Source organism: Dermacentor albipictus, chromosome 10 (genome assembly GCF_038994185.2).
Source record: "Dermacentor albipictus isolate Rhodes 1998 colony chromosome 10, USDA_Dalb.pri_finalv2, whole genome shotgun sequence".
Lineage (NCBI taxonomy): Eukaryota > Metazoa > Arthropoda > Arachnida > Ixodida > Ixodidae > Dermacentor > Dermacentor albipictus.
In genome coordinates this window covers 5,527,290-5,547,252 of record NC_091830.1, presented here as the reverse complement: position 1 = coordinate 5,547,252, position 19,963 = coordinate 5,527,290, and the positions used below count along the sequence as shown (strand labels likewise).

Here is a 19,963-nt window from a genome sequence, read left to right as displayed (position 1 = left end):
TAGAAACTTTAAGCACATTCGAGGCAATAATATTGCAATATTTAACACCCTTTCATACGAGAGGCCGCACACATAGAATCTAAACTTGCGCTCAAATCTCAGTAAAGTAGCTGTAAAATGTTTACTTATGAATTATTATTGAACAAGCCAACCAGGCAAACAGTTAACCAGTCGCTGCACTTAGCGTCGCATGTTTGCGTATATTCGCGTAATACATGAGATCTCTCAGATCTCTAATTCTCTCAGATCTCTGAGAGAATTATTTCCAGAATTCTGATCAGCACATAGCGAAACGATTGTCGTTGTTTTATGCGGACTTCAATTGACCTGTATCCTGCTAGGGGTAAGAAAAGCAAGGGTTGTGTGTATGTGAAGCAGGGAAGACGCTCGATATAGAAGACAGTAATGCTTAAAGTGTGTGAGCCAGGATTCTGGAAGCGAAATGGCTTACCATTTGTTTCGATCGATGTGGATGATGTGATTCAGTATGGCGTCTGAATGCGTCGGATTTAGTTCAGATGCGAAGTATACTTCGCATCGCAATTTAGTTTAAAATAAAGCCACATGGTACATGAATACAACACAGTCGGAGTGTCTAAATTATTAATGTAGATAGAGAGAGAGAGAGAGAGAGATTGGCACACATCTTTCACTGGTCGAAATGTCCGTTTATATAAACTTTACATCTAATGATGTTCAAAAGCTTGCATTGCAAAAGTTCTCATGACGCTTCTAATATTTCTCCTACAGCGTCACCCGAAACTGAAACAAGTAAGCATGCCATGCCTTCTGTATATTTTTTCGGTGCAGAGGTCGATGCCTGGCTGACCACGAATACTAGTGGGCGATTAGGAAGAAGGAGCTTATTTGGGCAGATCACGTGATGTTTAAAGCAGATAACCGGTGATCGGTCAGAGTGAGCGCCACGAGGAGGGAAGCACAGTCAATGATGGCAGACGATTAGATGATGGGATGAGATTAGAAATTCGCAGACGTACCGTGTATTTGGTTAACGTTGGACAGATACTTCGAGGCGTGGAGGGTGCCTACGCCCTGCAGCTGCACAAAACTGCAGGACATTCGAAATTCGCTGAAGCGTCATAGAGCATAACACAAAACTATTACTGCTTCGTGAACTTTAAGTTGTACATTTCTCGCATTGTAAATTATACAAACAAATGTATCGTAATTCTAAAGCTTCTTTTTGCGACCTTGACCGATATCCTTCCAGAACTACTGATCGCTGGCTGCTCTGAATTATTGTCGCGCAGTTGTATAGGCGTCCAAATCATTTCAGATGCTGGTGAGAGCAAAGAATGGGAAGCCTGCCTTCTCAAATCTTTTGACGTTGGGGAAAGAGCTGTAGCTGTGACGACGAAAACGCGATTCCGATAAAGCCAGCCGCAGAAATGACAGCAATGTTAGGTAGCTTGGAATGCTCCCACTGGTAGAGGAGCAGCAACTTTTCGAGGCTACAGCAGCAGCACATGCGCTCTCTCGCAGTGTGCAGTTCATAGATGCTTGTGCTCCGTCTTTTATTGCGTTGCGCTTAAATGTGGTCAACCATTACTCTTTTGTCCAATTTACTTTTTCGCTGATAACCTTACGCGGTAAAATGTGCACTAAATATAAAGTTCTTTGCGGACTTATTCACTGTGTCACGTCCGTAGTGAAGGAAGACCGATTTCGGCCCTCTTTTAAAACACTCGTACATGTCGGGGCAATTTATGTCATGCAGAATTTAGCAAGGCAATGTTGTAGGCCAGTTGGTGAGACATCGTGAATAAAACCACTAGAGACACAGGACAGAGCGAGGCAACACAGACCACCCTGTGTTATCGTCTCCCTCCGTCCTGTGTCTGTGACGGTTTTGTTCCCGAAGTTGTGCAGGTTACGTGAAGTGCCGAGCGTAAACGCTATGGTATGGTACGGTTGGTTTCGACAAACCAAAATACAGTATTGCGAGAGGAATCTGACGAAAAAGCTGCTCGTGGTAGTTTGAACAGCCCCAAGACCCATGGAATTGCCAATGAATTCACATCTTGCCAGTGTCACGTAAAATTGAACAATATATTTAGGGCGCATGTCCGGCTTGTTGATTCTGCATGCTCAAAATACAAACAAACCAACGTAAATGTGAACGAAGACACACTTTTGTGAAAGAACCAGCATGTGCAGGTGCAGTCAAAAGTATATGGAAGGCGAGAGAGCGTGGCAAACCGTGTCGCAGCGCTTCCTAACGCCGGCTCTGATAACTGATTAGCCCGGTCGCCAGCAAGCAGCGCGCGCTATCAGCCGACCCTTATTTGTAGCGCATGGCCATCACTTTTGGAGGCTCGAACGAATGCTTGTTGCTTTTCAAATCCGCCACCAAGCATTTCTCTGGCGCTACCTGCGATGTGTTTGATGAGCAATTCGCGCAGTTTGATAATACTCAGCAGCGAGCACTGCCACGACTGTTTAGTCATGCTTTTGCCGTGAGCGGCGTGTCGCGGGGCGTTTTTTTCTTCTTGTTCTTAGGTTTACATGGTGTATCGTGGCTTCTCCAGTGTCCGCTCAAGAAATGAGGACCAGCAATGAACAGCCCTCGCTTTTTGTTGCTGACTTCATTTTGTCTATTGTAAGTTGCGCATATACCCTCGCATGTGTAAGAACGAATACGCACAAAATAATCAAAAGGACACGATGCTGGTTTAGTCTGTGTTCTATGTAACAAATGACGAGGTAAAGTACGCGAAATGCACGCATCGCGAATTGGCCAGGTAGTAACGCATGCTCAGCACGTCGAACGTAACAACGGGATTCTTTATTTTTCTAAGTAGGAAGAATTTCATCGAGTTAGTCTCACAAGAACAAAAAATACAACGTGCAAAAGCAAACGCGGTTCAGAAGTGCGTGAAACTGCCGTTAACGCGAATGGCTGCTTCCATGCGCCGGGGCAGAGAATCGTACAGAGATTGCACAAACTCGCGGTCTTGCTTAATGCGGTCTCATTCCGCTGCAAGCCACAATTCTTCTTTGCTTGTTGCAGCCAAGTTCATGTGTGCCAAGTTGGATTTAAGAACTCCCCACACATATTCTGTAATGTTCAAGTCCGCGCCCTTTGGCACCCATTGCAGCTGTCGAACTCCTCGCTCTTCTAATAGGTCTTCGACGACTTTAGCTTTGTGGACGGGGCTGTCATCCTCCTGAAGCCAGTAAAAGCCATCCTTAAAGGGCCCTTCCAGGGCGTACGGGACGAGGTAACTGTCACGGATATCGCAGTAGGACGCCGCCTTAAACTTTGCTGGAAGCTGCACAAGTGGGCCCAGTCCATCCCTGCAGAAGGCTCCCCAAACATTCACAGCCGTGCGACCACTGCTGAGCACATTGTGCAAGTACCCGGGCTGATACCTACGTGAAAAAAAAAACCGTTATCGTTAGACATGTGTGCAAGCGCCATTCTAAAACTCCTTTTGGTGACGTGCAGACGTGATCCTTAGCTTCCAGACCAGAGCTAAAGGCCTCTGGAACAAATTCCAACACGCACACTCGAGCATTGCACACAGAAAAACAGCATCCGGATTATCACCCTTATCGCTCCGCCGTCGCATTGCCAGCCTGTCTTTATTTCACAAATTCTTCCAGAGCCCCTTAGACGTCGCCCCTTATATTCTTCCCCCAGCACGCATATCTCATCGCACCAGCCATCACCTAGAAGTTGCCTGTCCACGGTCCCGCACCGTCACTTTTTCTAATTCCTTCCTTCTTCGTGCAGCCGCAGGCTGGAACGGCCTTCCAAACAACGTTGCCATCATCACTTCTACGAGCCTTTTCGCTGAAAATGTAAAACCTTTCCTGCTATTGTGAATTTCTGCTTTTACTTCTTGCCACCCCTTACGTCACACTCGTTTTTTGGGGCCTTTAAGATAATAAAATGAAATGAAATTATTCACCCACGCCGAAAATATAGCACTGGCAATTACAAAGCGTGACATCAATAAGAGAATATAGTTAAACCTTACCCGCAGTTGTACGGGCGCCGTACTCGGCGCTGTTGATCCCATCTTGAGGTTACAGTCGACTCATCAGTAAAGATGACCTCACCCCAATCGCCTACCGACCATTCTTCACGGGCTCGCGCAAAGTCCAGTCGAGCGCGCTTCTGCTAATCTGTTCAGTGGGGTTTCTGAGCGGCCACGCATCCGCTCAGTTTAGCCTCACTGATGTTCAGAGATGAGGCCGCTCGAATTTCTCGCGCACTCTGGAATGGATCAGCCACCGCCGCTGCCACGACGAGTTTGTCGACTTGTGTCGATGTGGATCGTGGTCTGCCTGAACAAGGGACATCTTCAATGCGGCCATCCTCATCTCGACATGCCTGGCAAATCCTATGCATAGCGCCGATCGATCGGCGAGCTCGGCTTCTTATATAGTGTGCTGAAGAACACCTTCAATGTAGAGGCGAATTATGTTGCGCCGTTCATCGTCAGGTATTCTGCACGGCATCGCGCTTCGAAGAAACCGTGCAATCAATCCCTCCAATCTGAGCACAAGAAATCAAACAAGTGCTCCACAGCACGCCGTTCACGGCAAAAACATAACCATAGAGACATAACTGAACAGTCATGGCAGTGCTCGCTGCAGAGTATTATCGAACGGCGTGAATCGCTCATCAAACACATCGCAGGTAGCGCCAGAGAAATGCTTGATGGCGCATTTGAAAAGCAACAAGCATCCGTTCGAGCCTCCAAAAGTGATGGCCATACGCAGCAGATAAGGGTTGGCTGATAGCGCGCGCTGCTTGCTGGCGACCGGGCTAATCAGTTAGCAGAGCCGGCGTTAGGAAGCGCTACGACACGGTTTGCGACGCTCTCGCGCCCTCCGTTTACTTTTGAGTGCACCTGTGCTCCTGTTTGCATTGTATTTCAATATAACTTTCAGTAGTGGGAAGCATCTGCAATCCGTGTCACTGATATTGCAGCGAGTTCAGGATTTACACCACGTAAGCAGAATAATGACGTTTTCGTTTGCTATTTGCATGCTTATTTTTATTTAAGATGTTGACAGGAGCTCTGAGCAATAAAGAAAGCATTGCACAAGTCAAATACAAAAAATACAAAATACATTCTTCTTGTGCGCAGAATATTTCGTTCAAATCGAAAGTCGATGAAACATCTCAATGAGTCATGTGTACAAACTCTGTACATACCTTTACAAACGGCGCGCCATTGATTGTGGCGGTAAAACAAGTAATGGCAAAACCAGCATATGTCAGTTCATTACCATAATACGTACATTGAATTACCTTGATAGGCGAGCATTATCGCTAGTTAAGAAAGGCCTTGAAACGTGTAATAAGAAATATAAAATAGACTAGGAAGGATTTTACTTTTTGCCTGCGCGACCGTATAGGCATGCATGCGCATTAAAAAAACAAAAAAAAATTAAACACACACGCGCATGCACGCACGTACCTCCCCCCCCCCTCCCCTCCCCTCACACACACACTTCTCGCTCGTTTCAGCCATTCTCACTTGTGCAAATTCGTTCCTAGAAAAAAAAAAAAGAACGGTCGGCTAAACATTCACTGAAAGTGAACATATTGTTCCGATACGGCAAGAATATTCCTGCCGATTGACATTTGCCGTTGCATATATTGAATAAAAATTTGCTTGTTTTATTGAAGACGGAAGATGGGACTTCGAGAAGTATCGTTTCTCGTTAAAAAAAAAACGATTCTGATGTTGAGCGCGTGGCCTACGTGCGTTTTTAACAGCTGCAACATTTTTTTTTACATGTAAGTACAACGTGCGCATTATCATGTAACACTAGCAAGCTTTACTAGTAGACGTATCATTCAGAAAATGGTCAGGGAGTTTAAGGCTACAATACCGTCAGAGGAAAATTATTCCTTTTCTTTCAGATAGCTCGAATATTATTTAATCAGATAAGAGAAAAAATATTTATGTGTTATTTGTGACCTGCCATTTCTGCCTTTCAGCAATGCAGAACCACGAGAAGTCCAATAAAGAGCAAAGCCATTTGCAGGAGGGACCTGAATATAATGGTGAGAAGTGCCCTCTCTGATGACAATCGCTGGAAATTCATTTTGCCTAAAGGGGTACTACAGAACAACACACAATCAGATTAGCTTTCTAAGCTTGTCATTTAAAACTATATTTTCACTCGTTTGGCGAGAAAAGGCAGCTCTTTAGCTGAGAAAATTTGAACATTTTTTTGTTGAGTTCCTTGCCAAGACTTCACCAAGTATATATCTCGGTGTGACGCCACGCATTTCAAGGTACTCTCTCATAGCTGAGCCATTTCGGTGTGGGGTATGGTCTCAAAACTTGCTATGCTCTTTCGCTCTCTTATAACGTAATCCTAACCTATAACGTAATCATTAACCAGACCCGTGTGGACACTTCCAGAATCCAAGACGTGATGGCCTGCCCTCCGAGATAGCGCGCGCCGCTTTATTTCGGTTTTACGCATTTTGTGGCATATTATGCCTTCTATATATGCTGGTAAAAATGGTGGTTTTACTACTGCGGAAGCATCACTGCGACTTTATTTGTAATAAATTACCACAGCTTAACTTATCTTTAGGGTTCCTTTAACCCACGTTTATTTTACGTGTCATCGAATGAAACGAGGTCTGAAAATCGAAAGAGATGCCCGCGAAAGTGCTAACTTGTAAGCGATATCAAACTCGACAGGTCTCAGCATGACGGCCCCTACTTACGAAGGCGTCAAAGGCATCACTCGGAACAGCGCCAAGAGGGTTTCCAGGGAAATCGACGACAGCATCGCTAAAGACGCAGTCAAGCACGCAGCCAAGGACGCAGCCAAGGATGTAGCCGAGGATACAGACAAGCTTGCAGTCGAGGTCGCAGTTCACGATGCATTCAGGCGCGACAACATCCCCGCGACAGGCAAGAATGCCCCCGTTCGACTGGAACCAGAAACCAAGCCGCAAGGTATGGCTGTTTCCTCTTCGCAACATCTTCCCTCGGATGTTAGACGTTTTTCCGGAATATTGTTAGTTTAGCGAACGACTGTGTGGAAACTCTTTCATTATGGGCGAACGAGTACCAAAGAAGCATATAGGAATTGAGCAGTAATCATTCCATCGTTCTCGTCATCGAACATTAAACCTCGAGCGATGCTTGCGAGCGCCGGCGTTACGTGGAAGTGCTCCGCATCTTGGAGTGTTCGCGTGGGCAGCGCTTTCTGCAGCAAAATACCTTCAAGACTTGTCTTTTATAACTGAGCTAGTCTCTGGCGCTGCAGTACGTTGTGGCCAATTTCTATACTACTGTAATGTCTAGTGTACTTCAACGAGGAAGCTTTCACCGGAGTTTTAACTAGGAAAAATTGTTGGAAGAGTCATGAAAGTCTCGTTTGATATGGCTGGGATGGACAATCTACAGTAATAACTTGCCAAGGCTAGTTTCCCTCACTGGAGGGTCCTCATTTATGTTCTCCAAATCAAATAACAGGTTAGCTTGGGTATCCACTGCAATGTTTGCAGCCGTTTTAGGTTAAAAATTGTCATCAGGGGAGCCTGCGTATTCGCGCGCTATTTCGATCGGCCAGCACCCCTTGTTCCAAATCCCTCTTGCGCACAAACGAATTCACTTGACCACACCAACGTAAACGTTCAGGTGGAGTGACTGTTGGGCTAGTACTCGAATAACGAATAACACCTAAACGTTAATCGAGTTTTGGTCACCGCATGCAAGTCGAACACCAAAACGAGCAAACATTCAGAAGCACGTACTGACGTGAGGGCAAAACTTGTCTTTAATGCAGGGACGCTTTTCACAGCCGACTAAATTTTGTGGTCCTACTCACCAGCATACACACTGTGTACTTGTCTGCAATAATTGAATTATAAACGTTGATTGAAAGAATTATTGGCTACTATATTGATTAGTCAATATATTAATAATTTATAAGGTGGTCAAATCAATCTTGCAATGGGTTCACCCGTCCCTCCGGTCATCTACCCACACACCTGTCCAGGGAGACACTGACTATCTATCGATTCATGGACTACATCACTACACTTGGCACACGGCGATATTTCTTTTTATATTTGGACGACAGAAACAGCACAAAAATAACAGGGGCGAGGAAGGACACATGACAAATTAACACAGGACACGGACGCGTGAAAGAAGAAGACATCCGCTGTTCGCCATCGACGCCTCAATTTTGCTTAGACAAAGTGAATTTGACACGATCGGTAGGCTTCATTATTTGCATTAGGTGAGTGTTCTTCTTCACTGTGTGCATGTCTGACGGTCTGGAGAAGTGCACACTCTGACCTGATTATTTTCAATAAAGGTCAACTGGAATCGAGCACTCAGTCCTTCCATCTCTTTATGTATTCTGTGCTCCTTCTATCGTCCAAATATGTATCAACTCGTCGAGCAACGGGCCACTGCCTGTTTCCACATGCCCTCTCCGTGGGGAGAGCTGATGTGGAAGAGATGCGTAAATGAGACAAAAACTGTGATCGACACAGTTTAGGTAAAGCAAGGCATGCTCACTCTGGTGGTGACGTAATAAGGAGATGCCGACGATAAATGCTAGCGCCGGCAGCAAGTGCTCACGAAGTTGCATTTCAGCTATCCTTCTTCGCCCATACAGCACATGACTGAAATTGATCTCCCGTCCCTATCACCGCTACAACTCCCTGCATCCATACCGAAGGATGGGGACGAGACGAGGGAGTGCGGCACACACATGCGCTGACTTCTTTTGTGCGAATCAGAGCCAACTAGCCGACCAATAACCCTTAACAAACGGACTGCAGTGGTTTCAAGTATGAAATAAAATAAAATTACTTCTTACCATTCATTTGTCCTGAACTAAGTAATGTTTCCAAACGTTGTTGATATACGCCCACTCCTGACGTATTGTTTTCTATTGGACCTCCTTTGATGTGTCAAGAAAGAAAGAACGAAGTGAGAAAGGAAAGGTGACACCTACTGTAATGTATGTATCGTGAGCTTTTCTGTGCAATTTACGGCTCAGTGCACGCTTACATTGTGTACGTGACTCACATACGCTCACTGCCACGCTTTTTTCATTATGCAGAAGAACGCAGCCTGTCCAGCATTGCAAATCTGTGCCCACCAAGTTCTTACGAGCAAATTACACGTGAGCAGCTCTAGGATGTTGCTTCACAACGGAGGGGTTAATTGTGCAGCATTGAAGAGCGCAACTTAACGGGAAGCTTTAGCTCGGGAGCTCCTATATACCTAATCACACGGGAAAGGAGAAATGGTCTTTCTTTAGGCATTTACTGCACCGAATTCGACACAATTTGTTGCACTTAAAAGACAAAGCTAAAACCTAGTCACTGCAACAGGCAGATTATTGGTCAGGCACTGCATGTTTATACAAAAATGGAACACTGAAAGTAAAAAAAAAGAAATCAAGTACCAAGCTCAGCTCTGTATCTCGGCAACAATTAACCATGAAACAATTTTGCAAACTACGCTTCGTAACTCATATGAAAAAGGAGAAATTGAAGTACAATGATCTGAAATATACCGCTAATTTCTGAGTAGGACTTGCAAAACCCTTGTAGACAATGTAAACATTCCATGTAGGCTGTAAACTCACCTCAAACATGTTCGCTTTACATGCTTCAACAGATGCAGTTTATATTTGTTTCTGGTGAAAAGTTATGGGTCTGTAAACTTAGTGCTTCAATTTCTTTGAAAATTACCAATTTTCGGCAATTTGGGAAAAAACATCCATGCACTAAATGAAAATTCGGCTTTCTAGAGTTACTAGAAATAATCGTTCTCTCGCAAATAAAACACACTTCATTCAAATAGGTCTAGTGGTTGTCTCATGATGGCATTTCAGCGTTCTGCATGTGTTTGAATTGGGAAACCGGAGGCAAAACGTCCTCTGATAAGATGAAGGCAGAGACAGGCCGCACAAAGCACTACACTTCCAAAGAAGGTCGATTCTGAAAAGAAAAAGCACGCCAATATGCGAGAAGCTACAATGACAGCAAATTGAAAGTTAAAGAGAAAAATATGACAGCAGAACTAAGAATCAGACAAAAGAAATGCTTGTCAGCGTTGCTACGAATGAACACGAGCACAAACTAACCCCCCCCCCCCCCACCACCAAAAAAGAAAGGAAAGAAAAGAATACATAGCTCTTTATCCAAGAGAGACACTATCGTAAATATTTGTTCAAAGTTAGCGCTATGTGCCTCTCGTCCTCGCCTTAAGTTACGTGGTTCAATGTTTAACATGCTGTGCCAACAAGCACAAATCATCACGCTTTCTAGTTTAATAGGTTTTCTTATTTAGCCTTGGCAAGCTCGAAACAAAACCTATGTAGTTCAGACTTTCGGGTGCCGTATTCTTCCGACGCATTACATTGCGTCGAAAAGTGACATCATGAGATGCTCAGGAAAAGTAATGTTAGACATAGGCAAGGAAGAAATGGAAATAACTCAACCCTATATCAATATTTCTTCAAGTCCTGCGCATTCATCACTCATTAACGCTAAGTCGAAAACAGAAGGTTGCCAATATTTACCTACACACATTTAGAGATTTCTTCGCGGCCGATAGTTAGTCGTTCTTCACCGGGAACTTGCACAGACATTACGCTCACGGTGTCCATATTGGGCAATATGTGCTTATGTGTGCGACAGCTAAACTCTACGAAGGACAATATGCAATAAGTGTCGTGTACAAGTTAGGAAGCGAAAACGGAAGCCCTGACCAGGCACCCTCGCTTTCTGCTAGAAAAGGTGCAAAAATACATTTTCGAGTGACAGCTTGACTTATACTATGTTCCTCCCATTTCTTTTTCAGCTTTTGCCTTGCTTTCTATAGGAGGTAAGTCAGTGTTCGCTTTCCCTTTATTCGGGGAGAATACAGTGCGCTAAGCAAAAAAACATCAGTCACCCCCCTCCCCCCATGGATTAGAGGGAACACGGGGGTAGTCGATATTCCAATCGCTTTTTATACAGATAGGAATGGATTTGGGCAAGCCATCTAAGGTATATAGCGGTCACGTGGCCTATCACAGTGACAGGAAGGGTGCCAAGGGAAGCATGTGCTGTACCACTATCAATTGGCATATGACCGTCAATGTGGCCGCAGGTCAGTAACAGCGATAAGTTATGTGGATGACTTGCGTGCACCTTAAACAAAAATGACAAGTGAAACCAGCAGTTCCGTAGCGTCATGAAAATCTGTCTAAAAGATTTCAACGAAGCAGGTTAAAAATCTTTATGAGAAGTTATACGTCCGCGATACAAACGCAAGATCAAAAGAAAGATGCACGTAACAAACAGCATCAACTAACAAACAAACTAAACTAAACAAGCAGTAACAAACTAAATACATGTAAATACTGTGTACAACACAAAAGCGCTGACAGCAATGGTGTGTAGATATATTTAGGAAGAAATTTCCGAAGAGAGCTCCAATCCCTACATTCGCGTGGTAGAATGCAAAAAACCAGGAAAATATTTTTTTTTAGATTCGCAGTTTCGCCCTAAAGGCGAAGGATTGATTGCGATACTAAATTAGTAGGCAGCTATACGAAGTAAGCATAGTGGTTTTATCAGCCGTATAAAATCGTGAGCATTCGCTTACTAACTTAATTAGCAAGCACGGTTTCACGCATGCACAGGCAAATGGAAACACATCTCACTCAATCAGCGCGGACACTCGCTGTCAAAACACTGGTGTGGGGAAAAGCGGCAGCAGGAGCGAGCGAATTAACCTTCTTGCTGCCTCTCGCTTCAACGCGAACTTCAAGGGAAAATAAAAACGCGTTATATTCATGCAAATACGGTAGGTGGTGTGATACAATTAGTAAATTTCCAGACTTTTTGTTCTCACCAGGCGCAAGAGATGAGTAATCAGAAATCGTCGGGAGAGGCTCGCATTGCAGTGAACATAAAAAGTCGCAGTTTCCCCCGAAAGGCGAAGCATCAATTGCGATAGCATATTAGTAGGTAGCTACGCGAAGTAAGTATAGTAGTTTTGTCGGCCGTATAAACTTGGAAACATTCGCTTAATAACTAAATTAACAAGCATGGTGCCACCGCACACACATCACACTCGGTGACCGCGGGCACTCGCTGTCAAAACGCTGGTGTGAGGAAGCGCGGAAACAGCAGCGAGCGACGTGACCTTCGTGCTGTCTATCGCCTCAACGTACGCTGAGAGGCGAGAACACAGCACGCCCAAAGGTGTGAGCTGCCGGCACACCTACACTCTGCAGATCGCTTTCAACACAGGGTGCGCACGACCGCGCGCGGCCGCGGAATACGCAGTTGCTGCCAGAGTACAATGCCGCCACTCACCCTACCCTCCCCCGAGAGCATGAGCTCGACGGAAGACGAGCGCGCTGCCTCCCCGGTTTCCTCCCTTTCGCGCGCGAGATTGAGTCGCGATGGTCGGCTCCTCTCGGACGAAGTGAAGCGTCGTGCCCCTCCCTCCTCTTCCCCCGGGCCTTTCGGGCGACGGAAGACGGCGCGTTTCCTCCCCGCTTTGACCCCTTCCGCGCGCCAGATAAAGGAGCGATCGTCGGCTCCCCTCGCGCGCTCTTTTACTCGCACATACAGCATACTGCGCGCCGCGACGATGTTATCGCCCTAGGACTTTAGGAATATCACGGCGACGCCGACGGCAGAAATGCGCCTGGAATGTCCATATAATTGCTATCGCAATATGATGATGATGATCATGACGACGACGACGACGACGGCGACGCAAGGAGCAAATGTTGCCATAGCTCGATACAGTTCAAATTAATCATCCCGACAGAGTTTCCGGCTGACTTTACCGTTGATCAATTTTATGCTGTCACTCTGGTACAAGAGGGCGTTACTGGCACAAATGTAGTTTAATTGCGAAACTAAGCGCCTAGGTGATTATTTGATTAATAGACTGTCTTTATTGCGAACTGGGTGGAACATCATTAATTCTAGATCCATATTATTTTGCAGGAAAAACTGTAGAGTTAATTGCACCAGAACGTAAGTATGATAGCGAAAAGGCTGGCGCACGTTCAAGCAAAAGAAGTGAACGCGTGCTCCAGGCTTCGAGCAGACGTCGGTGTTTGGCAAGGAAAAAACAAAGATCAGGATACACGCAGCAAGCCTTTCATATTGCGAGATCAGTATGCGCGCGTGATTACTGACCAATTAGCTCGACAAGCCAAAGAAATCGAGATGATGTCAACATGCACCTTTATGATGATTATGCTTTCACGTGAACCAAGCGTGGTGCAGGAATGCACGAAACGAATTGTTCAATTTCATGCTCTTTCTTTTTTTCTTCAAGGTGAATGAGTTGGTACGTGATGGTAGCCGTGTACCGTTTTCTTATCTGTTGCCATTTTTTCGGTAGTCTGTTCTCAAGTGCGATCAATCAGAATGATCTAACGACATAGAAAAGCCACTTTCAGAACGGAACCAGCGTTTCGATAAGTCTCCACCAAGGCGACAAAAGCCTAAGTAGCATACTAGAGCGCGTTAGCTCAGGCCGACCTATCTGCCTTCATTCGAATAAATTATCTCTCTCTCTGTCCTTGGCAGAGTTCATACATCTATCTCTTCGTCACCCCCAAATGACGGAGGATAATAAGCCGGTGCGGAAATTAGAATGATATAACTCGGAATGCTCAAAAGCAGAGTAACATACACCAATCTCGAAGGCGGCGTTTTTGCGGACTGTGTGCGCCGGAACCAATAGCAGAGCCGGAAACACGTCATTGCCACCATCTTTTGGACACCAGACTGGCTTCTGCTAGACACACGTACATTGCTAGGCTACTGTTGATGCTTTCAAGTCTCGTGCTTCTGCGAAACTGTCTCGTTTAGACTCTATTCCTAAACTAATTTTAACTGGAATGCTTTCCACAGGAAATTCGACTGCGTAAAATTTGATGGGTGCGCGCAGAAAGCTGTATGACGTTTCACTTACATTGTTTGAACGTGTTAGAAAGCCAAGCTTAGGATGAAAGTCAGTGAGAGTCGAACGTACGTTAGCAGTCCTCACTGTCTCTATTTCAGGCCGGAGAAGCTCTGCTGGACACTACAGATCGGCAGGTGTGTATGCCTACGTGATTTTTGTTCCTAGTCATAACATTCTCACCTCGTTCGCGTCTTCAAGTGAAGAGACTGAAACGGTGCTCTTCTATTAAGTCATGAACAGCATGGTTGTTTTGAACAGAAAAGTGACAAAATCATTTTGCAGGAATGTATGCCATTGTGAGGGCAAATAGGAGGGGTGTCAGGTACACGATAAAAAAAATGTGCAAGATACTGCTGTGCATTCTTCGTGGCTAAGCAACAGTTCTCGATTACCTTGTTGCCTTAACTTATTTCTCGAGTGTACGTCCGCGTACTTCAACAAGGCGTATTGGAAGCAGGGCAGTGACCTCATGCGTACTGGTAAGACCCGTGTCGGCTGTGAGTGAAACATGAACCAGATTTTCCTGTTTGATTGAAATGCGCTACTGTTGCGTACTCCAGGGTAGCGTATCGTACTGCTGGCGAGTTGTAGCTGCGCCTGCCTATCGAAGCTCGACCGACGTTGCTTATTGGGTAGCGTGGCGTTGTCGGCGGGCTGCAGGCATTCGGTAGACCATGGCGACCAAGCAAGGGCGAGACTATTTCTACTGCGAAACTTTCACGGTTTATTCAAACGTAGATGAAAGAAAACGAGAAGAGCATGAAGTGTTCAAAAGTACATTTCGGAGCCCCTTAAATAGGCTCTCTACAATCGTGGGCGGGATCTTGCTTCCGTCGACGTCCCGTGACCGGCACAGAAAGAGGGCCCCGCCTCCTCTGGTTATACCGAGCTTGCTGAAAGGAAGAGGTCGTCACGCCTCCTGGAATTGTAGACGCCTGTCCGTCTCTTCTGGGCATTGCGGGTTCGTGGAAGTTCTCTAGGTCCAATTCGAGAAAAGAGTCTCTCTAAACTCGCGCTCGCTCGCGCGCGCACGCACACGCACGCACGCAAAAGAGGCCTGTACGCTGCGGGGCTTCCGACAGACAGGCAGACACTCGAAACGGTCATGGCGAATTAGAAAGTCACGCTTCATTTCGACGAGGCCTGGTGTAAGGAGGTCGGGTGAGAGAAAGCTCTTTCTGCACGAGGAGCGGGACGCCAACAATAGCAGGCGAAGTCACGCCCAATTTCGACGAGGCGGGGTGAGATGGTCGGTTGAAATTCCTTTCAACAAGTGGTGCCAGACGCCAACCCTAACACTACTCGAACAAGGACGACTCAAGAAAACAGGCACAAGGCGCATATTTCCTAATTTTTTTACAACTCCGAGAATTTACAGTATTCCGAGTATTTTCTAAAGCCGGCTGGCTTACTTGCCTAAGCCATAAAAAAGGAATAAAGAAGAAAGACAGTTTTGTTCGGCATATTAACGAATCTTTAGTGCATACACATCCCTTTGACGTGGCGACTTTTCGAGGTTTTGTGACGTCGCGTGACACTGACGCCGCGTGAAGTGGGCGCTGCCCAAAAATGTCTTTGCCAATATCGGAGTGCTAATGGTGAAAAAGGCGTGGAACACGTAATGAGTTTTAATTTCTTTTTGTTCGGCCTAATCGTGCATAATCAGGGTGCGCACGTTATATGAGATGGGGAGTTCTCGCAGTTTTTGGACAATCGTGACGGGCTAATGGCAGAAACGGAATAGAAGTCTTTTAGTTATTTTATTTTTTTTCTCTTCTGCAAGAGCAACTGTGTGAAGTTCAGTGTGTTACTCAATAAATGAAAACGTCCATGTTTTTCTATGCTAACTCCTTGTTTGCTCAGTGTTTGCTCACATTGTACTTTTTTGATGACCATATGCCCACTCCTGTAATAATCCCAATCGGGATTGACAGTATTGTGAACTAAAATAAAATAAAAAAATAACGGATCAGAGTAGCCTTACGTTACAGTGCTACTGGTTCACCACCACAAAGTTGTCCATCCGCCGTGGTGGCACAGTCACTAGGTCATTCTGCTACTGAGCAGAAGGCTGCTGGTTCGAAAATTTTTGCTTGTTTGTTTTACGTGCCAAAGCCACTATCTGATTATGAGGCACGCCATGGTGAGGGACTCCGGAATAATTTCGACCAGCTGGGTTTCTTCGACGTGCACCCAATGCATGGTACACGGGCATTTTTGCATTTTGCCCCATCCAAAAGCGGACGCCGTGGCCGGGATTCGATCCCGAGACCTCGCGCTTAGCAGCGCTGGGTCGAAGCCCTCCCCTGCAGCAGTCTCTGATAGCTTTATTTTGGGACGTTAAACGTAATTATTCAATGAATATAAAGGCCTAATTCCTCGGACTTAAAGCAAGGACTCAACTCGTAATCCAGGCACGCTGCTTAGAACCAGAAGAGTATGCATTTAGGCTGGTTGGTTCATGATTACGAGCAGTAAAACAGCGCTAAACAACAGGAAGAGGAGAGAGACACAGACAAAAGCGCTGACTAACAACCACGTGTCTTTATTCTTGCAGTCAGCATATATATACTACGCCGCTATCTCAAAGCAGAGAATCAACAAATTCAGCATGCGCAGGGGAGAAAAATGCAATTAATGCGATAGGAAGGCAATCTCCTCCTTCGGAAGGAGAGAAATTGAGGGAAGACTTACACGTGCTACGCCGCTAACATGAATCTGGAAAGCTTCGGAAATAAGACGTGTGCGGTCATCGCGGTATTTTGACAGGTAGGTTACATGTTTAAAAAGACGGCTTGCAGCCGCATTCATTGCAATGCAGTGGTAACTGACTATCTCTAGCTCGTTCTTGAACTTTGTTTGAGTGTTCGCGCATGCGGTCATTGATGCACCGCCCGGTCTGGCCGATATGAAAAACGCTTGCATGAAAGGGGGATCTTGTACACCACACAGTCACAACAGTCACCAACAAACCTCTGTCTGTGCTGCTTCTTACAACTTTTTTGTTGTCCTCGGCCTCCCGATTGACTTGATGGCACAGGCTACCTAACTTATTTCTGGAAGTGAACAGCAACCTAACGCCTGCCCTGCTGACAACCTTTTTGAGATTATGCGCAGCCTGGTGCTCATATGGGATAACCGCAACCATTTGCTGTGAGCGATTCTCAGAATGAGTAGCTGCCAATTGCTTTCTTTTAAGGCTTGTTGCGAGGCTTTTAGCGATGCTGGTTAAAAGCGGTACCGGGAAACCTGCAAGCTTCAGCCTGGTTTGTTTGTTTGATTGATTGATTGATTAATCGATTGATGAGTTGAATGATTGATTAATGCATTAATTCAATAATGCATTGAATCATTAATTCATTAACTAAGTAATAAATGAATTAATGCATTCATTAAGGATGGCGTTAATTAATTACCAAATTACTAAGCTAATTAATTAATAAATAAAATGATTCGTGGTGTTCAACGTCTTAGAGCCCAGCACTTGGGCTTGCCTGCCACTCCCTTATAAGCGCGCCCGCCAGGGCTGGCAATCAAACACACTACCTCGCTCTGAGCATCAAAATGCCACAGTAACTCAGGCACCGCGATGGTTTGCGATATATTTCAGAGTGGTGTATAACAGTATAACGTATCAATTCCGACCGCTCTAGATGGCCCATTAGATGCAGTGTGCATGACTGCGCGTGATGACCTTTATTGCTGAGTTAAGAGTTGTGAACTTGGTGCTTCAATTTTCACATTTTTTTCTAAATTAGGTAATTTTTTCTAAACAGAAATAAAAAAAATGAAGTGTGCAATCAACAGTCAGAAAATTTTAACATTTTCTTTTAAATGCAAGAAAGTAGTTGATTCAAATGATGCTGCGATTAACTATTTCTCCATTTCCGAGGTATAGCTCCGTCTTAAAAAAATTGTGTGTTTTGGCTGTTTGGTCGTTTACTTCACCTGTCATTGCCTCACGAGTGTATGTACATGCGTCGTAGTAGCCTTGCCTTGCTAGTGTTAGCCCCCTATAGCGCAAAACTCAATTGAGAGAGCACAAATAACTTCAACAGTACGAGAACGCACTTGAAATTCATGACGTCGCACTGACTTATGTCAATACTAAGGGTCTCGGCGCGAAATTCCAAAAATAAAACAAGAAGGAAGTTTGATTTTCTTTCTAGTAATCAACATCTTACCAAAAAATCAACAAAAATGAAGTTTTAAGACGATACTTTGAGAACCGGCAGTTGTTCTTGCGACTTTGCCTCGAAATCAGATTGCGATTTCGGCACTCCGAACGTCAGAACTCATTTTTACCTTCCCTTCGTGTCTGGCGCAGAAGCCGCTTTGATGTTTCGGCGCCAGTCAGTGCTGCTAATCGTGGCCGCCTCAGCTGTCGGCTGCATCATGCTGGCGCTCGTGGTGAGCAAGCTCCTGCAGAACGCGCACGAGATAGACCTCGCCTGCATCAGCAACGAGTGCCGAAAGGTGACGCCTGCTGCACCGATCGCCGCGATCATATACGTAGACTTCCAGATTTGCACACTTCTCTTGAAAGTCCGACCTCTTAGCTTTCCTCCCATAATAAATTTTTCTCCCTCTCTCTTGGAGGCACTTATAAGCAGCCTTTATAGGCAGCAAGAGCGGTTGCTGAATTCTTCGCTTAGCGCAGTCTATGACTTCTCTGGCATAGACAGATCTTGGCCGTTAAACGCACATGTATTTTATCTGTTTGATACTACGTGGCTTATACACAGATTTTTACGACTGTAACACGCGAACAATATTTTTTGGGCTGAATGATGTCCAGCTATAGATTAAACTGCATTGCAGATTTGGTCACTGTTTCATGGAACGTGAGTGTATGCGGCGTCTGTTACAATTAGCCGTGATAGTACGTGTAAATGGCTAATTTAATTTAATTGTAAATGGCTAACGACTGTGGGCACCGCGAGGAGGTCCACCAGATGTTGGCCACCAAACTGAAACGGCGCTTCTATGGCTCGATAGCGATGTCCACTCCGGTATTGATGCCAGGGAAGCACCTACATAGGAACTTATGTAACAGCGCGAACATAAGGAAGGGACGACGATAGAGACCGATTGGAAAGAGCGCTGACTTCCAACTGTTGGAAATCAGGGCTCTTTTTGTCGGTCTGTATTTGTCGTCGCTTCCTTACTTTTTTCTCACTGTTACATAAGTTGCAATGAACCAACTAGCCTAGTAAGCAAACATTACACCGATATGGGATATTTATATTTTTCTCTGGCCATATCGGAAGCGCTCCCCCTAGCTCCAGCATCAATGAAGGGTTGCGCTTCACAACGAATCCAGACCCAAGCGGCAGAAGCTTGATGTGGGCGAGTTGGTTTTGCATACTTGAAGAATGGAGCGCTAAGAAGACGCGGACTAAAAGAAGAACATGTACGACGGACAAGGCGCTACTTCTGTTTTTTCGAAGAAACAGGACTTTAAATAGATACAACTTAGAATGGCCCATCGTGAAATCACGACCTCCCTATCTCATTAGAAAAGCTATCTCTTTTTCAGTAAGCGTCACTGAAGGGCAGCTAATGCACTTGCCCTCGGCCTTTGAAATGTAGAAAGCTTCTAATATCTCCCGTTCTAGTCTATCTCTAGACCATTCTGCAAAAAAACATTTAGTTGGAAGTAGCGCCTTGTCCGTCGTACATGTTCTTCTTTTAGTCCGCGTCTTCTTAGCGCTCTTTTCTTCAAGTATGCCAGACCCAAGCATCGCAGCATTGAGTATACAATCTTGTGGCTAAGTAACTTCACAGCCCTCCTCTCCTGAGCACGCATCGAGCGAATTATCAGTATGGCTACCAGATCGCTTCACAAGAAAACGAGGGAATATTACGAAGTGATATTTTGAAAAGCAATTATTAGTGAAGATAAATCATTTATGAAGGGCTGCCGAGCGGGCACCAAAACAGCCAATTGAACTCGTTTTATTTACTGTATTGTTGCAATGTTATCAAAATTGCGCCGAAAG

General features: G+C 45.2%; 2 protein-coding genes across 10 annotated transcripts in view; one reads left to right on the top strand and one right to left on the bottom strand.

Annotated features, from left to right (window-relative positions):
* Window positions 1-19,963, bottom strand: part of LOC135920296 (uncharacterized) — a 197,492-nt gene that overhangs the window by 146,790 nt on the left and 30,739 nt on the right. The gene's annotated exons all lie outside the window — the stretch shown is intronic.
* LOC135920286 (uncharacterized) overlaps window positions 1-19,963 on the top strand; it is a 38,485-nt gene that overhangs the window by 8,767 nt on the left and 9,755 nt on the right. For 5 of the 9 annotated variants that reach the window (XM_065454474.1, XM_065454469.1, XM_065454471.1 and 2 more), the window contains exons 3-11: window positions 751-771; window positions 4,964-4,984; window positions 5,984-6,049; window positions 6,702-6,962; window positions 9,091-9,153; window positions 10,842-10,865; window positions 12,992-13,021; window positions 14,060-14,095; window positions 18,289-18,437. In XM_065454474.1, coding sequence (XP_065310546.1) covers window positions 751-771; window positions 4,964-4,984; window positions 5,984-6,049; window positions 6,702-6,962; window positions 9,091-9,153; window positions 10,842-10,865; window positions 12,992-13,021; window positions 14,060-14,095; window positions 18,289-18,437 — 671 coding nt within the window. The remainder of the gene's footprint in view (window positions 1-750; window positions 772-4,963; window positions 4,985-5,983; window positions 6,050-6,701; window positions 6,963-9,090; window positions 9,154-10,841; window positions 10,866-12,991; window positions 13,022-14,059; window positions 14,096-18,288; window positions 18,438-19,963) is intronic. The other 4 variants (XM_065454467.1, XM_065454470.1, XM_065454468.1 and 1 more) reach the window with 4 other exon arrangements.